The sequence below is a fragment of the Vidua macroura genome, chromosome 8 (assembly GCF_024509145.1).
Source record: "Vidua macroura isolate BioBank_ID:100142 chromosome 8, ASM2450914v1, whole genome shotgun sequence".
Lineage (NCBI taxonomy): Eukaryota > Metazoa > Chordata > Aves > Passeriformes > Viduidae > Vidua > Vidua macroura.
Window position 1 is genome coordinate 30768449 of NC_071578.1, and position 19838 is coordinate 30788286.

A 19838-nucleotide genomic window follows, 5' to 3' on the forward strand; every position below is an offset into this window, starting at 1 on the left:
ACAATAACATTGAACATGCCTCAAAGTTAAGATGTGTTGTAGCTGGGCCACAACGGGATGATCCTTTGGCTGGTATTCCAAGGCTGCATTTGCTCTTCAGATCAGAGATTATAAAGCTTTCTATGTTTTCTCCCCACCGAATTTCCTCCTGAAGAACCCCCCAGTAATGAATCTGTACAGTACAGAATTCTCCTGGATTCTTTCCCTATCTGTTAGTACTTCCAAACACAAAAGTGTGTTTATAATATTTATAATAATTTAATTTATAATAATTTATAATAATATAATAAGTGTAATAATAATACAATCATAGAATAATAATAATATAATAATTTATAATTATATATATAATAATATTTATAATATTTGCTTCTTTCCCCTTTGCCATCCTGAATTTGCAGTGGTGCGTTCAGAACAGGTGCTCAAGTGGCAGAGATAAGGAATCCACATCATTGTACTTATCTGCTCTTTATTCTGCCTTTCATGAGGGCAATGAAGTGCTAAACAAGCAGAGAACATCAACATTTAGGTGCCAGCTCATGCATATGTTCCTATCCGAGGAAATGCACATTTCAGGGTAAATGCAGATGTTAAATCAGGCAAAATTCAATTTGTTCCATGTATTTGCTTCCGCAGACTCAGGTGACAAAGCTGGGGCAACAAATGGCAGGAGGGCACAAATTTCTGACTTGAGATCCAATTGCAATTTCATTATCAAATTAATCTGATTAAAAACCCCATCTTTCCATGGTTCAATTTCTCAGTGTTGAAGATAGTTAATATTTAAGTATTTTGAACAGGCAACAGCAATACAAGATTCCAAACACAGCAGAGGCACACAGGAATGTTGTTTCTTTACATCACATAGCAAGGCCTTTTTCCTTCAAGAGCCTAAATAACGGCTAAAATGGAAGGGTTTTTTCAGCAAATAAATGTGAATGAGTGTTAAATTCCCGTGTTGCATGGGGAATCCGTGGTGGGCAGGAAAACAAGATTGGGAAATGCATCCCAGACTGATAAATAACTGGAGATAATCTTAGTTTGGCACTCATCTTTTTGGATAAAATATTCCTAGTTCCCACCAAGGGGGGGAAATCAACAAGGGGATTTATACTGAGGCAAAACAGAAATCATGGAGTCCCAGAATGATTTGGGTTGGAAATGATTTGGGTTAAAGCCATTCCCACCCCTGCCATGGGCAGGGACACCTTCCACTATCCCAGGTTCCTCCAAACCCTGTCCACCCTGGCTTTGGACACTTCCAGGGATGGGATAGACACAACTTCTCCAGGCATTATTGAAAGTGAAATGATCCAGCTGCTGACAGTGAGGCAATGAGAGGGAAGGTAAATTCATCTGTGATTACGGAGCAGGCAGAGAGGATACTCGACATGAAGGAAAACATTTCTTCATGTTCAACAGCAACCTCTTGTTCATTTGCTACGTCATGTTATAGAAACAATATGAATATAAATATAAATATAAATATAAATATAAATATAAATATAAATATAAATATAAATAGAGGAAAAAAGCTCGAATGGCTGTACCTTGTCATTAGGATTGTACTGGATGACGTATTCTATCTGGCCATTGGGACCATCATCAATGTCAATAGCACCATTGTTTCCAGAAAATCCTGTGAAGATGGTTGTTCCAACTGGAGTTAACTGCAAGAACAGCAAGAGATCCCCATTAAAACCTTGGGGTTTTAAAGTCAATCTTAACCTTATTTTTCCCCCTAGCTCTGGTTTCTAATGCATCAAAACAGAACTTCATCTTCTTTCAAAAAAAAGACAAAAAATGAGAAAAACACTCTTTAATCCTGAAAGAACCCATGAAATAAATATAGATTAAACCAAATAAAAGCTCCTTTTTCAGACTCAGGAAGGAAAACAAGGATGAGCTGTAAATGTAAACAGAACTTATCTGACAGCATCTTCATAGCAATGTGAACAGAGTCAGATTAATATTGTTACATGCAAACACAAACACACATAGAGCTTCATGGCTTTGAGCAAACACAGGAGTGATGCTGTTGCGCCAATACTGTGTTGGCAGCAATTGAATACCCATTAAATGATGTTTTGAAAATGAATCAATTTATAATTATCCTTGTGCAGATAAACAGCACGAAATCAAGGCCCATTTAGAGCAAAGACAGAAGATTCATTGGGAGTCATCATTTCTGAATTTAAATATTCAGGAAACTTTGCAAGTAATCAACCTGAAAGCGAAGAACAAATGAACAAACACTTGTGGATTCAGCACAACCCTTGCTCCCTGGTGCTCTCATTGCCCTCAGATCTGTGGCCCTGAAATTCCCAGACTCCCACTGGCCCCTCTTCCTTCCTCCAGAACTAACACAAAGCTGCTGCACATATTTAAACCTAGAGGGCCTAAAAAGGTTTGAAATGTTGGAAGAAGAGCAGGAGGCAAAGGACAGAGTCATTCCAGCATTTGGTGCAGATGTGGATGTTATTTCACATTCCTGTGTTCACAATAAAGCAAAGGCTTAACTCCCCATTTCCTCCTGCACTCATAGTTCCTGTTTTATTTATAAAGCTGCTAATTAAGGGTGTAATGGTTGGCAGAGTTCTCTGAGAAACATTTTCAGGGCTGAGATTACTGAATCTTTGAAATAAAACCCACCAATCTGAAGCCTTTTTATGGTGAAATAAGTTGGACTTAATTTATAATACTACCACTGTACACACTTACACCACAACTCTTTATGTTCATGTTTGCTACTAACTTGGCTTATTTACTCCTGGAACAGGCAGCAGAAGTGTCACACGTAGGTGTAGGAAGTTGACTGTGCCCTAATGGGTTGAGCTATATGGGGGAGAAGGGGACAGAAGACCAAAGTAACCTGAAAACCAGTTGGGTAAAGTTCCAGGGTGGTTTGCAGGGGGTATTCCCACCACTGGGGATGGGCTGCTCCTTGACATCCACTCAGGCTTAACCTCCTTTCCCCTCTCTTAACCTCCTTTTCCCTTCTCTTAACCCCCTTTTCCCCTCTCTTATCCCAGTTTTCCTGAGGCCCCATGGGGCTGGCTGAGGGCTGGGATGTGCCCAGTGCTGGAGCCCGTGGATCCCTCAGGCCAGGGCAGCTCCTACCTCTCCTCACAGACTCCTCAGGCCCTTCCTGAGGAGCTACTGACACTCTGTAACTGAAAATAAGAGAGTTAAACCAGTTAATCCCTGTTTAAACAATGGTCCCGTTAGTGGAAAGAGCCAGGCGTGGTGCTGGCTGGTCATGGGTGGCATGTGATGGAAATCTCCCAGGTTTCTGCTGGCCAAACAGGACAAAGTCCTGGTGCTCCCAGATGGATCTGAGAGGAGAAGCTCTGGAGACATCAAACATGTAGAATGCCAGACTGGTTTGGGTTGGAAGAGACATTAAAGATCATCTAATCTCAATCTCTTCCATGGGCAGGGACATCTTCCACTGTCCCAGGTGCTCCAAGCCCCAGTGTCCAGGCTGGCCTTCCAGGACACTTCCAGGGATCCAGGGGCAGCCACAGATGCTCTGGGCACCCTGTGCCAGGGCCTGCCCACCCTGCCAGGGAACAATTCCTTCCCAATATCCCATTCATCCCTGCCCTCTGGCAGTGGGAAGCCATTCCCTGTGTCCTGTCTCTTCATCCCAAGTGCCTCTCCAGCCCTCCTGGAGCCCCTTTAGGCTCTGCAAGGGGCTCTGAGCTCTCCCTGGAGCCTTCTCCTCTCCAGGTGAACAACACCCTCAGCTCTCCCAGCCCCTCAATGGTTTCCTCTGGACTCATTCCAACAGATCCACACCTTTCTTGTGTTGGGGATCCCAACACTGGACACTGTACTGTAGATAGTGTCCCATATTAAAAAAACAAAAAAAACCCCAAAACAGAAAACCCAAACCCATATATTTAACACTATTAAATATTGTAAAAATGCTGTCACATCCAAGCCGCCCAGGAGATGACAGACACCCTGGAGCTGCTGGCACAGCTCCCACCAGCCCGTTCTGACAGTGTGCACATAAATAGTGGCCAACATAAAAAGGCTCCAGCACCATAAAGCACATTAATAAGTGATAACAAAGGAGACAGTTGCAAAAATGACACATCAGTAAACACCAGAACTCCAATTCCATGCTCTAACAGTAAAAGTCAAAAGCTAAATTCTTGCATTTGATGTATTACACACAGAATAACTGACTGCAGATGTGCAGACCTTCAGGACACACACGTTTCCATTTTATCTAAGTTTTCTTTCATGCAACACAAATTATACTAGAAAAGACCACTGGAAAAAAAATGCTCTCCACTCGCTCATGACAGAGCTCCAGCAGCGTTTGGACAGTGCTCTCAGGGTGCACAGGGTGCGACTGTTGGGGTATCTGTACAGGGGCAGGGGGTGGAGTGGATGATCCTGGTGGGTCCCTCCCAGCTCAGGATATTCCATGATTCTGTGACTTCCAGCCTGCTCAAGATCTCATATTAGAGATTCCTGCAGCCTTTAGAAAAATTCAGATGAGCTCTTTAACTCAATACTTCAAATTCACTTCCAATCATGTGGGAGAGGCCCTCAGCACACCAAGCCCACCAAGCCTCACAAACTTTTTACACAGAGATCTCAGCATTGTGCTGATTTTTACTATGATATTTATCATTAGCCAGCCATAATACATTTTCCCACAATTTGAGGGATTTCTAAGAGACTGCAGTCATTCCTTGTTGGAACAAGGAGGAACTCAGATCCCCTAACAAAATACAACTTTATCCTGGAGAAAAGGAGGCTCAGGGGGGACCTTGTGGCTCTGCACAACTCCTGCCAGGAGGGGACAGCCAGGGAGGGTCGGGCTCTGCTGCTAGGAAACAGGGACAGGCCAAGGGGAAATGGCCTCAAGCTGTGCCAGGGAAGGCCCAGGTTGGATATTGGGAAAAATTCCTTCACTAAAGAGTGGAATTTTGTTTCTCCATATCACTGAAGAGTGGAATTTTATTTCTCCATAGGAACCTTTGCTATGTCCTAGGGAAAGGGCCTGAAGTTGTGCATCAAAGGGTTTAACCATGCCGAGTGTTTTACCTTATGAAAACAAAACTTTAGGGATTGCAAAGAAACAATTCCAGGAGTGCCAGCAACAGCCTGAGGATAATCATCTCTGTGGGAACTCAATCCAGTGGAAAAGAATCATGATGACATGAAACAAGGAAGATTCCAAAAAGAATGCAATTAAACAAATAGAGAGGAGATGCACACAATAAATCTTCTTCTTCCACAGTCTACAGCTGTAACACTTAAAAACTGCCTTCAGCGTGATTAATGGCTATTAGAAGTCGAGATGCAGACAGAAACACTCAGCTCTTCCATAAAACATTTGGAAAACGAATTTCCCTATTATTGCCTATTTACAATGTTAAAAATGAATAATTTTTCAGAGTGGCCCCAAAGAGCAGAGCAAAGCCAGATTTACAGTTAATCATTCTGAGCTAACACTCTTTTGATGATGTCTACCTGCAGAGATTAATTATTTCAATGTCACAAGGAAAAAGACAGGAATAATTACGCCACAAGAAATGAAAATTCAGTACAAGTTCTAATTCTCAACAGCCCAAACCCAAAGTTTTGAGACAACTGAAGTTCAAGAAAGGCTCTTGTTTTGCAAAGGATTCCTATCTCTGCTAAATTAAAGGAGAAAAAACAAAAGCTCCAAACCAAATAAATGAACCAACCCCAAATTTTTGGGTTACAAGCAGCTCTAAGGTTACATGCATTTAATAAATACTGACTTCAACAGTGTTCTAGGGACTCCACCTGTACTTCCAAACAGAGCCTGCTATTAAATGCTCCTTACTTGCCCTGTAGGACTTAGAAAAGTGAAAAACTAAGAGCAAAGAAAGTCAGTTTTATAAAACCCAGGCAATGCAAAATTGGAGCTGTATTTAGCTCAGATAAAAATGATCAGATAAGTTGCGTTGAACACAAAACACAGACACCACCACTGGGCCTCAGCAGTACAAGATTTTACTTCCTAATCCCTGTATTAGGCTCCATAAATTAAAACCCCTTGTGGCAATGCCATATATTTGCCTGTGGAATATTAACTGAGCTGCATAATTCTTCTGAATTTTAACTTAGCTGCAGAACTTGGGTTTAATATGGTAATAACTCAAATCTTCAAGTCACTAATACGGTCAAATTTAGCCCCAGGCTAATGTCACTGTCAGGAGTTTTTCCTAACTGAATAACAATGGGATATTTTCATATAAATAAAAATATGTCACGCAAAAACCAAGGGAATAATAAAATATATAAAATAATAAAATAATAAAATCCTCTGTAGAGGATTTCTCATTATCTTAAAAATTGTGACATCAATCTTCATTTGTTTTTACTTCCATGTGGAGATTCCTAATGCTTTGGAGAGCAGTTGGAGCTGGCTGAGATACTTGGACTTGTAAAAGCACCAGGAAGGGAAAACTGGATCCAAAATGGTGGGGAAACAGAAAATCTGTTTTCAACTAAGACTTTAAAGAAATCAATTTTATTTGTAACTTAATGTGGATCCCAGCACTGCCATTCCCAGCTAAGTCATCTCATCCAACATTCCAGCCTCCATCAATACTGACAAGGACAAGCCCAGCTCCATGTGACAAGTCCATACTTCTAACAGAAGAATTAAAATCCTGACAAAAAAGTATTCCTCAATAAACAGGTAATGAAGATTTTGATTCTTAGCTGCAAAAGCCACATTCAAACCACTCACATTAATTTCTCTGAACATTTTTAATTTGGGATCACCTTTACCCAAAGGTCTTCTATAGGTACAAGTGTGGGAAGGAAACACTTAAATCCCTAAAGATTGTTGGAGAATAGGCAGACTATTCCACAGACACTCTTTATGTCTTGAGATGTGTCAGGGTTCTGAAGGTCCAAATGAAGATGTTTGAAGTAGCAGAGTGAGGAATTATGGCACAGGACAAAACATGCTGGAAAAAAAGGCTACAAGACACCTGGAGTAAGGAAGGAAAGAGGGACCATCATATCCATATCCACGAGCAACTGGGAAAGACAAAATTGGTCTGGAGCTGCTCCACACAGGATTTCACAGGTAATTCAACAGGGAAGAACCACTGAATCTTTCCCAATCCTTGTGTTTTTCCTTGAGCATCTGCCAGGGCACTGGCAAAGCAAACACCCTGGATTAGGGGAGCTTTTAGTCTAACTCAGGACAGAGTGATTCCAGTCAAGACTCCTTCTGCTATAAAACTAAACAGACACTACTCTACCACATCCATCTCATTCTAAACCTTCTGAAAAAAATCCAGGCTTAATTACAAACCATGTCTTTTTCTGTTCAAATGGAAACCACGTGTGAAACCAGGATTTATGGTGCTATTTACAACTACCCTCATCTTCTCTGACAAACTCATCTTAATATGTTGGGGACAGTTCAAATATAAAGACAATTTGACTTAAAAAACATTCAATTTCTCAAAAAATACAATAAAATCTACTTCTTTGAGTTGTTTTATGTTCCTATGTAAAAGAAATTTCTGTACTTTTTGGTTTACAAGCAACCAGAAAACAGAAGCAAAAATTAACCACAAACCTTTCGTCCCAGTGCATTCCTGTTGCTAAATTCACCAGAGGCAGCACCAATTATGAGCAGAATAAATGAGCATTAAAACATTTAATCACTCATTAAAACCTTTGAGAGAGTCTGAGATGCTTTGTGAATTATTTTTTTGTTAATTAATTAATGAGAGCATGAACTCACTGGGTGCTGCTCAAGGGCACAGTGGTGCCATGTCAGATGTTATCCATGGAACAGAGATAAAATGAAAAGAAGAAATTAATTAAATCAGGGTGCAGCTGGTGGAAAGAGCAACAGTGCATTTTACCCAGCAATAATTCCAATAAATGCTCGGTGTCCTCAGAACGTTGCTCAATTTTTGAACACAAATAATTGGGAATGGTGCATTTTGCACTCTGCCATTTGGACTTCTCCCTAATTATGGAAAATCCTTGTTTTCTTAGCATAGCCATACTTCCTGTCTTTGGTTTCACTGCAAAAATGGTGCAGGTTTTGGAAGTGATCTGGGCCCTGCAGCACATCCCATGCAGGCACTTCAGGCTTGTGTTGATGTTGCCTTTACTCAGGACCAGAAACATTCCTGCACTGGGTCTGTAGAAACAGAGAAATTCCATGGCTATGTGAAAGCCAGTGTGAAAACCATGGACAAGCCCATGGAGGACTTTCCCACTGCTCCCACATGCCGGTGGGAAGTCACATGTGTAGCTGGATTGCCAAAAACGTGTCTGAAGGGCAACGCTTTTTAATTTAAAACCAGGAAGTTTGAAAAACATTCTTTATCCTTATCTCAGTTGCAGGTCCAACATAATGTGTGGATTTGGGGGATTTTTCATCCACGCTTTTGGGTTAATTAGGCCTCAACTCATCAATGTCCCACCCTTTTCCCAGGGCACATGTGTGGTCATGGAGACCAGAGACAACACAAGGACACACTGAAAAGCTGAATCTCCCAAACACAACAAAATAGGAAATTTCTTCAAATCAAGTCTATTAAAATCAAAGCAGTCATGCTCTCTCACAGACCCCCACCCCACAAACCAAACCCCACCAGGCTGCATATTTAATATAATTTATTTTTAAAATGTAATTATACTTCTTTCAGTCTTTATCTGCACAAAACTGACCCATCTTTCCATTTTCACATAATTTCAGGCCACATAATTTCCATTACTTCATGTAAGTACCTGATTCTACTCATTACTAAAGCCCTGACATGCCAACCCTGAAAACACAGGCTTTTTGTACTGCTTATTGGCAAATTATTCAGTCCCTAACAGAATGAAAAACTTCACTGGAAGGTGAAATGAAGTTGTACCAGCTCAAGAAGAAAATAATTTTTTTCCTTCAAATGACACAGTGGTCCAATCCACAGCTCTCTATTCCAAAAAAACATAACATAATAAATAATATAAAATAAAATCATCCATTTCACAGGCATCATTTAATACAGAGCATCATCAATAAACCACATCTGCACTTTGCCAAGCTTCAACATTGTTAATAAACCTTTTTAAACTGTTTTTTTTACTTTCTTTTCTTCATGCATACGTATGTTATTAAATGTGCTTTAATTTAACAGAAAACAACACTTCATTCATGAAGACACTGCTTTAAATTTGGGTGTGTTCTGCAATATTCCTGGTGAAAACTGTGCTGGTCTTTGTATTCCTTAAGGAAAAGAAGGATAAGATGCTAAAATCTGAAGCCTACCGAAGCGATGAGCTTTTCTGGAGTGGCACAACAGAAAATAACTGTATTTTTTTGGTTTTCAAGGAAGAGACAGTGAAAGCTGGCATTTAACAGTGACCCCACCCAAAGGAGGAGGAGCAAAACCAGGCAGCTCTGACCTCGTTGACGGCCACATAGTAGTGCTGCTGCTGGAACTGCGGGGAGTTGTCGTTGCGGTCGCGCACCACGATGCGCACCTCGTGGTTGATGATGGTGCCCACCTTCTTGTTCACACACTGCACCTGCACCACGATGGACTGGATGGAGACAGGCGGCTGCAAGGGGAAAGAGGTTGTGGTAAAGGGACCCAGAAAATGCCACCTGTTTGAGCCTTTGGTTTATTGTTATTGGAATTCAGCGGATCCCAGAAGGGCTTGGGTGGGAAGGGACCTGCAAGATCATCTTGTTCCACCCCTACACCTTCCACTGTCCCAGGCTGCTCCAGGCCCCGTCCAGCCTGGCCTTGGGCACTGCCAGGGATCCAGGGGCAGCCCCAGCTGCTCTGGGCACCCTGTGCCAGGGCCTGCCCACCCTCCCAGGGAACAATTCCTAATTCCCAATATCCCATCCATCCCTGCCTTCTGGCAGTGGGAAGCCATTCCTTGTGTCCTGTGCCTCCATCCCTTGTTCCCAGTCCCTCTCCAGCTCTCCTGGAGCCCCTTTAGGCTCTGGAAGGTGCTCTGAGCTCTCCCTGGAGCCTTCTCCTCTCAGTTGAGCTCAGTGAGCACCCCCAGCTCTCCCAGCCTAGCTCCAGAACAGAGGGGCTCTAGCCCTTGGAACAGCTCCGTGGTCTCTTCTGGACACTCCCCAAAGTCTTTCTTATTTCTTTCTTGTCTTAAATTGAAAGGTCAAGTCTGAAATTAATCAGATTTGCCACTTACATTTGCCACTTACATTTGCAAATAATTCAGAAATAACTTTCAGTGTGGACAATCCTGTTTTTCTCACTGCAGTAAAGACAGCAATGCTCTAAAACTCCCAAACTGATGAATGGACAAAGAAATGTAGGCTGTAATGGCTTTTACTACTCATTTAAGTAAGATCTAAGAGTTTTTAGGCTGCCTTTAATAAGCTGCAGTCGCTACTAAATGTATCTGGATTAATCAGCCAAGCCCAAGAATAATATAATTATTTGAAATTATAGATATTTGATAAATATTTTATATTCTGAATTTACAAAAATATGTAAATAAACAATGGCAAAATTTGTTATGAAACCAGGGACAAATCATCCCAGCAGCTTTCAGCAGCTCCCTGCACCTTCAGTTCTGATTTATCACTGGTCATTCTTCTAACAGTTTTGGAAGAAAAGTGTGGAATTTTCTTTTTATCTGATTTTATTTGGAAAACACACTGCCATTCTTAGTAACAATCAATGGAATCTAGGAAGATTTTCTGTCAAGAAAGGCAAGAAATAAAAAAAAGTAAAGGATCAGGCTGACTGAATCAACAGGGAGAGAAAAATGGGAAGGGTATCCAAGTATATGGAATGCAATAATTTGTGAATCAGAGACTCCAATTTTTGCTCTGTAATAAAAAAGCTGAATCTAAATGTTCAACTTAATAAAACTCCCAGTTTCATTGGAAAACTTTAGTTTCATTGGAAACTTTACTGCAAAGTTTCAAGTGGGTTTGAGTGGAAGGATGGGAAAAACAGGTTGGGGTTTTTGTTAACAAAAAGAGACACTCCCACACTAAATGGTTCTGTGCTGCTGGGGTAGCACAGCCCTGGTTCTGAAGGCTGGAAATGTCCTTTAGGAGAATCCATAAGGTTGGAAAAGACTTCCAAGACCATGGAGTCCAGCTGTTGACCCAGCACTAACCTGTGTCCTCCAAAGAGCCATATTAATAAAGCCCATGACCACATTTCATATTTTTACTCAGCCCCTGGGGGTTTTGAGGGTTGCTCTCCTTTTCTCTGGGTTTTGAGTGACTGCAGTACCCTGAGACCATGCAAGAGAGACACAGGGGGCATCACAGCCAAAATCTGAACCACCTTAAAGCCCAGATTTCCTTCTCATAGCCCACCAAATTTAAATAGTCAGAGATGAATGATTTGACACAGTATAAGAGGTAAGAAGTGTTCCAGTTCATAGAAACAAATGAAGAATTAATACCTTAAATACCAATGAAAAAACATTATTACCTGAATTTAATTAAGAAATGTACACACTTCACTTGTTTCCCGGGGACTTGAGTCTACTTCTGGCAAAGAACATCCCTGTAAAGTGTCTGGGAACTCACAATAATGGTTTAACTGGTTTAGACTGTGACTAATATTGAAATTCAAATAATCTGATGAGGTTCTTTGCATTAAGCATTGACTTTGAGTCACATCAAAGTGACAAAAAAGTGTCAATAAATGGCCTTGGAAAGAAGAATTAGCACTGATCCAACAGGGATTTTGGTTCCTAACTCCCTATGGATGGGCATGGGATGGTAAGAATAGACCACACATTTCCTAGAGTGGTCCTCCAGCCTTGCCTTCCATTCCAGGCTCTCATTTTTTGCTCTGGCTTAAAATTAAACTTGAGAGGCCAAGGCTGCTCCAGCAGCTGCTGTTTGGCTCTTGAAGAAGTGCCAACTCTTTCCCAGAAAGTCTTCTGCCACCATGACCACTCTGCCACACTTTGTGCTTTGCATAGGAAAACTGTGAATTAAAACAAAATTAAGAACAGCTGAATTCAATTAGTGCCTTTCACCAGCAAATGGAAATGAGAAGAAATTTGCATGTTGTTTTTGGTACTTATGAATTTATCTCAAAACACATGGAGAAGACAAATTAATCAATCAAGTTAATACAAAACAAACTTCCCTGCACTCCAAGGAGAACTCCTGAGTTTTACAGCATATTGATTAAAGCACTTGCAAGTCAATTTTACTTTCAGGTTCTGTCGCAAGGCTGCAACACTGTGAGGAAATGTCTCTATTTTTAGAGTGCTTTCTCCTCAATGAAATTAGCCTAGATGAGAACACTCCTATTTATTTTGTGCTTTTCATCTTTCTTTTTATAAAAATCAAATTTACCCTGACAATATTTCCTTAACACCAACAGGAACGAGCACAGCAAATATGTTTTAGGCTGCCTTAAAAAAAGAATCTGAACCAGCACATTCTCAATGGAACATGTCAAGCTTTGTGAGTGAATTGTGGCAGCCATGACTTGTCACTTCTCACAGCTCATAATTCAGTGTACACAGGGAAAGCAGGCTGCTAATAAATGCCACAGGGCACAGGATGAGCAGCACTTCTTCTAGTCAGCAAACCAGAATAAAAATTTAATTCAACAAGCGAGTCAAGTTTGGTCAGATATAAAGCTCTAACAGTCTGATGTTTTTGGTCTTTGTTGTTGTGTTTGTCCACAATAACATTTGCATGTAAGGTCAAGTTCCTGTGTGCTCCCAATAAATCCTAAAAAAAGGATCAGATTAACTCTGTTCACATCCATCTGGGTACAAGACAGATGCAGGAATTATATTCTAGCAGGACTTGTGTGTGTGGTTAATTAGAGATGAATGTCTTTGTGGAGGAGAAAACCAACTCCAAACTTACATCTCTGTCCAGCACCCGGCCGGTGCTATTCAGGTACAAGGTCTGCTTGATGGGGTCCAGGATCACCCAGTAATCCACGTTGTCCTTCAGAGAGAGCTCGATGGTGGGGTCAGGCCCTCCTGCTGTCCCTTTGATCAGCATGTTGTCAACCAGGATAGTGCCTGCAACGACATTGAACAGCCCAGGGAGGAATTTATAGGGAATCCACATTCTTACATATTTCTGCAAGCACTGCGACACTGAAAAAGCTGTTTTCTTCCTCAGCTTTGTGGTGTTTTATGTTTTGAGTGATGTTTAAAGAGTCTGAACCTTATTATTTGTAATAAAAAACTGCCTCTGACACTGCAGCTGTATCAGACAATGCTAGAAGAAGCACTTGCAATGCACAATGATTTAAATTGACAATGAGACCTGTCACATCCAGCTATCTACTTAACAAGATGAGCTTTTTCTTCATTGAGCAATCATCTCCCGATCTCACCTCAAACAAATGAAAGCACGGAAATAACAACCAAACTCGGAATAAATTTTCTGCAGCGAGAGCGACACATCAAGGTGATGATGGGGAGAAAAAAGCACAGTTACATAAAGCTCTCCAGGAAAAAAGAGGGTTTGTACCTGGAGTTGCTCTGCAGCAGAAACTGAATTGCAGCACAAGGATGTGAAGGCTACAGCCACAAGACAAAGGTGGTACTGAGAGGAGCAGCCAGGTCTCAACATGGGTCTTTTCATGGAATCACAGGATCTCAGAATGGTTTGGGTTGGGAGGGATCCTAAAGATCCAAAATTCCAACCCTGCCATGGGCAGGGACACCTTCCACTGTCCCAGGCTGCTCCAAGCCCCATTTAACCTGGCCTTGGGCACTTCCAGGGATCCAGGGGCAGCCACAGCTGCTCTGGACACCCTGTGACAGGGCGTGACCACCCCCACAGCAAAGAATTCCTTAAATGTAACCTAAATTTTCCTTCTGTCAGACTGAACCCATTCCCTGTGTCCTGTCACTCCAGTTCCTGTTGAGGGTCCCTCTTCAGCTTCCCTGTGTCCCGTCAGGTCCTGGAACACACCCTTCCCTTCTCCAGGCTGAGCATTGCCAGCTCTCCCAGCCTGGCTCCACAGGGAAGGTGCTCCAGACCCCTCAGCAACTCCATGGCCTCCTCTGGACCTGCTCCAGCAGTTCCATGTCCCTCTTCTACAGAACAGTGCATGGAATTCCAGGTGGGGTCTCACAAGAGACTGCCCTATCCTATCCCGCCAGTTAAGGCTCCCTTTCAGCTGTCAGCTCACTGCCCCCACTCCCAGCTCACTTCCCAAACGTCAAGCATTACAAACCACCCTGAGCTTTGCCGTCCGGTGCCTGGGTTTTGCACATGCAGCATTTATAACCACTCCTCTGAAATGTCATTTCTCTGCAATATTAACACTCCCCAGTTTGCTTCACACCAAAACATTAAAAGGAATTATCTTTGTGGAAGTTCACCAGCAGTTATGAAGAAAATCTGTGAATGTCAGTAGCTGCAGAACATTTAAATTAGGTTAAAATATTTACCATATAACCTCCTGTTATTAAAGGCCCAAACAATTTATTCCAAAGTGTAGCATGAAGTTTCTTTATACCTTCACTTTACAGCAGCAACTCTGTGTAAAAATATTGATCCAGTAAAATAATCACTGATCTTAACCCTGGCAAACTGGTTTGCTGTCTTGTGGGGGAAAACACCACAGTAAGGTCTTTTCAATCATTTATTTTGAAACTACTTTTTTTCTGACACAATAGAGATGACAGGAAGAAAATTGCCAAATATTTGGGAATAAAACTGCCACACTTTGCACCAAAGACTGGTTTCAAGTTCAAGGACCAGCAGCTTTTTAGCCACATGAGAAACATTGTTTTTACCCAGGTGTTTTATGGCTCTTGGCACAATTTCCAGTTCAATAACATCTGTACTGTTCTACTATGCTCCAGGAGCTTGGCCTGGCACATTTTGGGAGACAAGCACTGGTTTTTAACATAAAGAGGTTGTCACCAGGAAAACCCAGCTCATTTCCAACCCTGTGACACTGGCAAGTGTTGATGTCTACTCAACAAGTCCTGTCAAATCTGTAAAATCCACCAGTTTGTGCACTGCCCTCATTAGTGTGCCTCAATGATGATGCAAAGAAGGGTTGGTAATCCAAATTCACTTACAAAAATATCTAAGCAACTTAAAATCTCTAATGATGAATTTCATAGTCTGTAATCAACCACCATAATTTCACTGAACTCACTGCCTTGATTCTGCATCTCGTTGGACTCTGCTCTGCTTCACTCTCTGCTTGGTTTCACAAACCACTTTTGTTTACTTTGGTTTGATGCAGAGACTCTTTTCTTCTTAAAAATGGATTGGATTTTCCTCAGATATTCATGAAGCACGTGTAATCTCTCTCTGAGAGACAGCAGTTTGCAAATCAGCCTTTTAATAGCCATCCTTAAAGTTTTATTTTTCTAGTTTATGAAGTCTCTGATATTTCAGAGGCCTTTCCCTTTCCCCTTTAGATATCTCTAAGGTTTTCCTTACACCCCGCCTAAAATTCCAGGGAGGGAACTTCCCAATGATAAATCTGATTTGTCTGCATCATCAGTTTTTCCATAAATGCCAACACTAAAGCAAACCAGTCCAATGGTATTTGTAACTCACTGATACCATGAGTTTATAGAAAATCTGCCTTGAAATTTTCTGCACAAGAAAAACTCAAACAATCACAGAATCCCAGGGTCACTGAGGCTGGAAAATCCCTCCAGGATCACCGAGTCCCAGCTGTGCCTGATGCCCACCTTGTCCCCAGCCCAGAGCACTGAGTGCCACCTCCAGCCCTTCCTTGGACACCTCCAGGGATGGGCACTCCAAAGCTCCCTGGGCAGCCCCTGCCAAGGCCTGAGCACCCTTTGCATGCAGAAATTCCTGCTGCTGTCCAAGCTGAGCCTCCCCTGGCACAGCTTGAGGCCGTTTCCCCTTGGCCTGTCCCTGTTCCCTGGCAGCAGAGCCCGACCCCCCCCGGCTGTCCCCTCCTGTCAGGAGTTGTGCAGAGCCACAAGGTCCCCCCTGAGCCTCCTTTTCTCCAGGCTGAGCCCCTTTCCAGCTCCCTCAGCCGCTCCTGGGGCTCCAGCCCCTTCCCGAGCTCCGTTCCCTTCCCTGGCCACGCTCCAGCCACGTCCTTTCTGGATTGGGGACACAGAACTGGACACAGTCCTTGGGGTCCCTCAGCAGGGCCAGCTCAGGGGACAGCTCCTGCTCTGGGTCTGCCCTTCTGTCCTTTGTGCACAAGCCACTGGAAAGGATACCCAGAACTATCATCAGGGATATTTTTCCTGGCTAATTCAGAAATATATATATATATATATATATATATATATATACTGATGGGAAATTTTGATTGCCCATCACCACAACACCACAAGCAGATTTTAAGAACAGCTTTCCATCTTCCATGGAGACCACAAAATCTGGCTGCTTTTCCCTGATTGATGATTGAGGCACCTTGTGGAATGACCATACAGATTTCCAAGGGATTAGTACAGGATAAGCTCCAAGAAATCAAAGTCAAGGAAGCTGTTTGCTGTTTGCTGTTTGCTGTTTGCTAAAAAAGCAACAAACCAGCCAGAACCCAACAGGCTGGACAAGAGAGGAAAGATGTTTTATTGCCAGAGGGACATCATTTTTCTGAGCTTGTTGCAATTATTCAAAACTGGCTGCAAAACAGGACAACAAAATGAAAAACTAACAAGTGCTGTAAGTATTTCAACAATTGTTTTACACCAGACTATTTCCCTGAGAGGAATCCAGGAGCTGAAAATCTTCATTAGGCTGAAATAAAAGGGAAGGTTTTGATTTTACAGCCCAATCTCAGGTGAACATTCTGTGGAAAGGGCATCAGACTCAGGTGTAAAAAGCCGTGAAATGTGGGATCTGATTATGCTCTGCTAAAGACAGGAGCCTGGCAGTGCTCAGTGAGGAGTCACTTCCTGAATGATTTTGACACATCCTGGGATTATTTTAGTTGAATGTTTTGGCAGGCCCCTTTTTTAAGTGTGAGGGAATTATCACTGGTCTGGGAATAAACCTTATTGAATCATGAAGTGGTTTGGGCTGGAAGGCACCAATGTCGTTGAAAAGTCTCTGTACATCAAGAAAGGCTTTTCTCTGCATTCAGATCTATTTTTGCAACAGGAATGTACTTATGGTATTGGGCTGTGGCCTGCAATGTCTTTAAATGTCCAGCAATACTCTGCATTCCAAGTGGAAATGCAAAATGAATCTGCAGGAGATGGGAGAACTGAGGTTCCCCCTCCAGGGCATCATTTTCTACATTTCAGTCTTCAAAAACATCTCCTTCTGGGAATATTTTCTATTTTCCTTAACACTTCCAAACTCTTTTGAACGGGTTCTAACTCTGAATGACACAAAAGGTAAATGCAACTCCTCTCTCCAAAACCTGTTTACACTCAACTGCTACTCAAAATCCAAGCTCCGTAAAAGTAAATTACAAAGGATTGCTTTTATGATGAAAAAATTTGCATCCTGCATCATAACTGAAATAAAAAGCATCTATTGCATATGCAAATACTTGTCTAAGATCAGCCCAAAGACCCACCTAGCCTGGTGTCCTGGGTGCTCAGGACAGATCCAGATCTGAAATGGAATTCCAGCTCCCTCTTCCACAAGCTCCTTGGCTCCAGAATAACCTTGTCCATGCTCTTACTGGCTTTGCAGGTGAAAAAAAAAAAGATGTTTGAAGTATTTGCAAACCACATGGGCTCTTCTTTAAGAGGTTTTAAAAGCTCACACACTGAGAAGGCAGCAACATTAACCCTGCTCATCTGCCCAGGAGGCTGGTGATAAAGCCTTACAGACCTCTTGGTACAACAAGGTGCAACAGATGACAAAAACTAAATGGATAAAAATCGATCAGTTGGAAGATGCTCAATATTGGTATCGATTGGTCGAGTTCCTGGAAATCCCACAAGGGTAAAATATACCCTGAAATAAAATTCTGAAAAAGGGTTTCTCTTTTGGCTTGTAGTTTAGCCAATGGGAACAGAAACAGATTGATAAGGTTGACATAAGATAGTCCACTTCCTACACAAAACCTGCTGGTTCTTGATAAAAAAAACATTCCCAGGTTGGTGCTCTCATACCAGACACAAAAAATGGCCATGAACAATACTGGTACTTTATAAAGCACCCCATATACAATGAAAAGGCTCTCAATTGAAAAAAAAAAAATACACAGGCTAAAATTTCTGGGAGCAGTTGAAGAATAAAATATTCCTCTTTGTACCAGAGAGCAGAGAAGTAATAAAAATGCACATGCCACAGTCAGTGGTGAGCTAAAACCTCTCCAGGCTATTCCAGCCGTTCCCTTTCCTTTCTTGCCTCCCTTCCCAGAAGACTTTGGCAACTTTGAAGGTGATTTAGAATTTTTAGGACTCAACAACAACAGAAAGATTCTGAATAAACAGGCTCAACACAACAACTCTGAGTCAGGCTTTCCAGTGAGGGAGTTTCGGGAAATTATGGAAAGTTCCTCCAGTACCACAGTCTTTGGTCAAAGGAGCTTGACCACCCAGAGGGTGATGGGGCACTGAACAAGGTGCCCAGGGAATGGGCATGGCACCAAGGCTGCCAGAGCTCCAGGAGTGTTTGGACAACACTCAGGGTGGGATTGTTGGGGTGTCCTGGGCAGGGCCTAGTGTGAGACTGGATGATCCTTGTAGGGAATCTTCCAAATCAGGGGATTCCATGAGTCTATAAGCACATTAGCACCAGGAAGCATCCTGTGAATGTTTCCTGTACATAGACAAACTCCTTTGTGGGAAATAAAAAACCAGCATCATTCCTAAATGATCCTAGGGAATGATCCCAGGAGCCATCCCTGCATTCCATCAAGGTCAGACAATGAGGGAAAATGCTTTCACAATGACTCAAGTCCAAGTGAAGAAGAAAAATGCTGCTGTGAAGTGAAACCAGGAGCAAACCCAGCTTTGTGTCCTCACCTCAAAGCAATGCAAATGAACACACAAACTGGTCAAAGAGTGGAAAGGGCTCAGAGCTGGCAGCACTGGATCTAAGCACTGGGATAAGAGCCAAACATCCAGCTCCTCATGAAAATCCAGGAAAAACCATGAGACTGTAAAGAGGGGACCTTCAGCACAGGTGTCTTCTGACACCAGACAAAACCTCGTGAGGAAAAAATCTTCTTCTTGGATCCAGCTGAATGGACAGATGGGTCTTTGTTCTATGGTCCTGATATTTTGAGACAGAGCAGAAACCTCAGCAAGTTTCACTTCTGTCCGCATGGAATAATTAAGATTGGAAAAGTCCACTGAGATCATCAAGTCCAACCATCAGCCAATATATTATGGAACACTGGGGAAGGAAGCACACAGAGATGAGGGAGAACCAGTACAGGGAAACCTTGAAGCACAAAGGAGCTTGGGATCATGAAACTTTACACAATTCCACCTTATGGGATGACATTCCCAAAGCAAGGGATGATTCTTGCCACAGCACTCAGTTCTGCAACCACTTTTCACCCTGAGAGCTTTCCTACTCCTGAGAATATGCTCCTTACACCTTCCCCTGATGCAAACTCCAGAGTTTATTTTGCTACTTTGGGGAAAAAATATGTATATTAATGAAGTTTGTGCACATTCCCAGGCAGGGCTGAGCTCCTGGGAACACAAATCCTCTGATTATACACATTGATTATGGAGTTTGGTACTTGCAACCAGAATGATTTGCACTTAAAAGGAGCCACACTCCCAGGGATATCCAAGTCTTCCCATTTGAATATATTATCACAAACCCAATCTTAGTTCTATTTCAGACCTGGTTTATTTTATTGAGACTATGTTAATAAATGTTGCATTTATTCTTTGTCTGCTCAATAGGTCCCAAGCCAAAGCAAACCAAATTTTATGCAGTTTATTTTTGTTCACTT

The 19838-nt window shown here is 42.2% G+C and overlaps 1 protein-coding gene across 16 annotated transcripts in view; it reads right to left on the minus strand.

The window, feature by feature from the left end:
• PCDH15 (protocadherin related 15) overlaps positions 1 to 19838 on the minus strand; it is a 331935-nt gene that overhangs the window by 188053 nt on the left and 124044 nt on the right. For 15 of the 16 annotated variants that reach the window (XM_053984471.1, XM_053984472.1, XM_053984474.1 and 12 more), the window contains 3 exons: positions 12860 to 13020; positions 9427 to 9582; positions 1551 to 1670 (listed from right to left, as the gene is read on the minus strand). In XM_053984471.1, coding sequence (XP_053840446.1) covers positions 1551 to 1670; positions 9427 to 9582; positions 12860 to 13020 — 437 coding nt within the window. Of the gene's footprint in view, positions 1 to 1550; positions 1671 to 9426; positions 9583 to 12859; positions 13021 to 17489; positions 17597 to 19838 lie in introns of all 16 variants that reach the window. The other variant, XM_053984463.1, reaches the window with a different exon arrangement.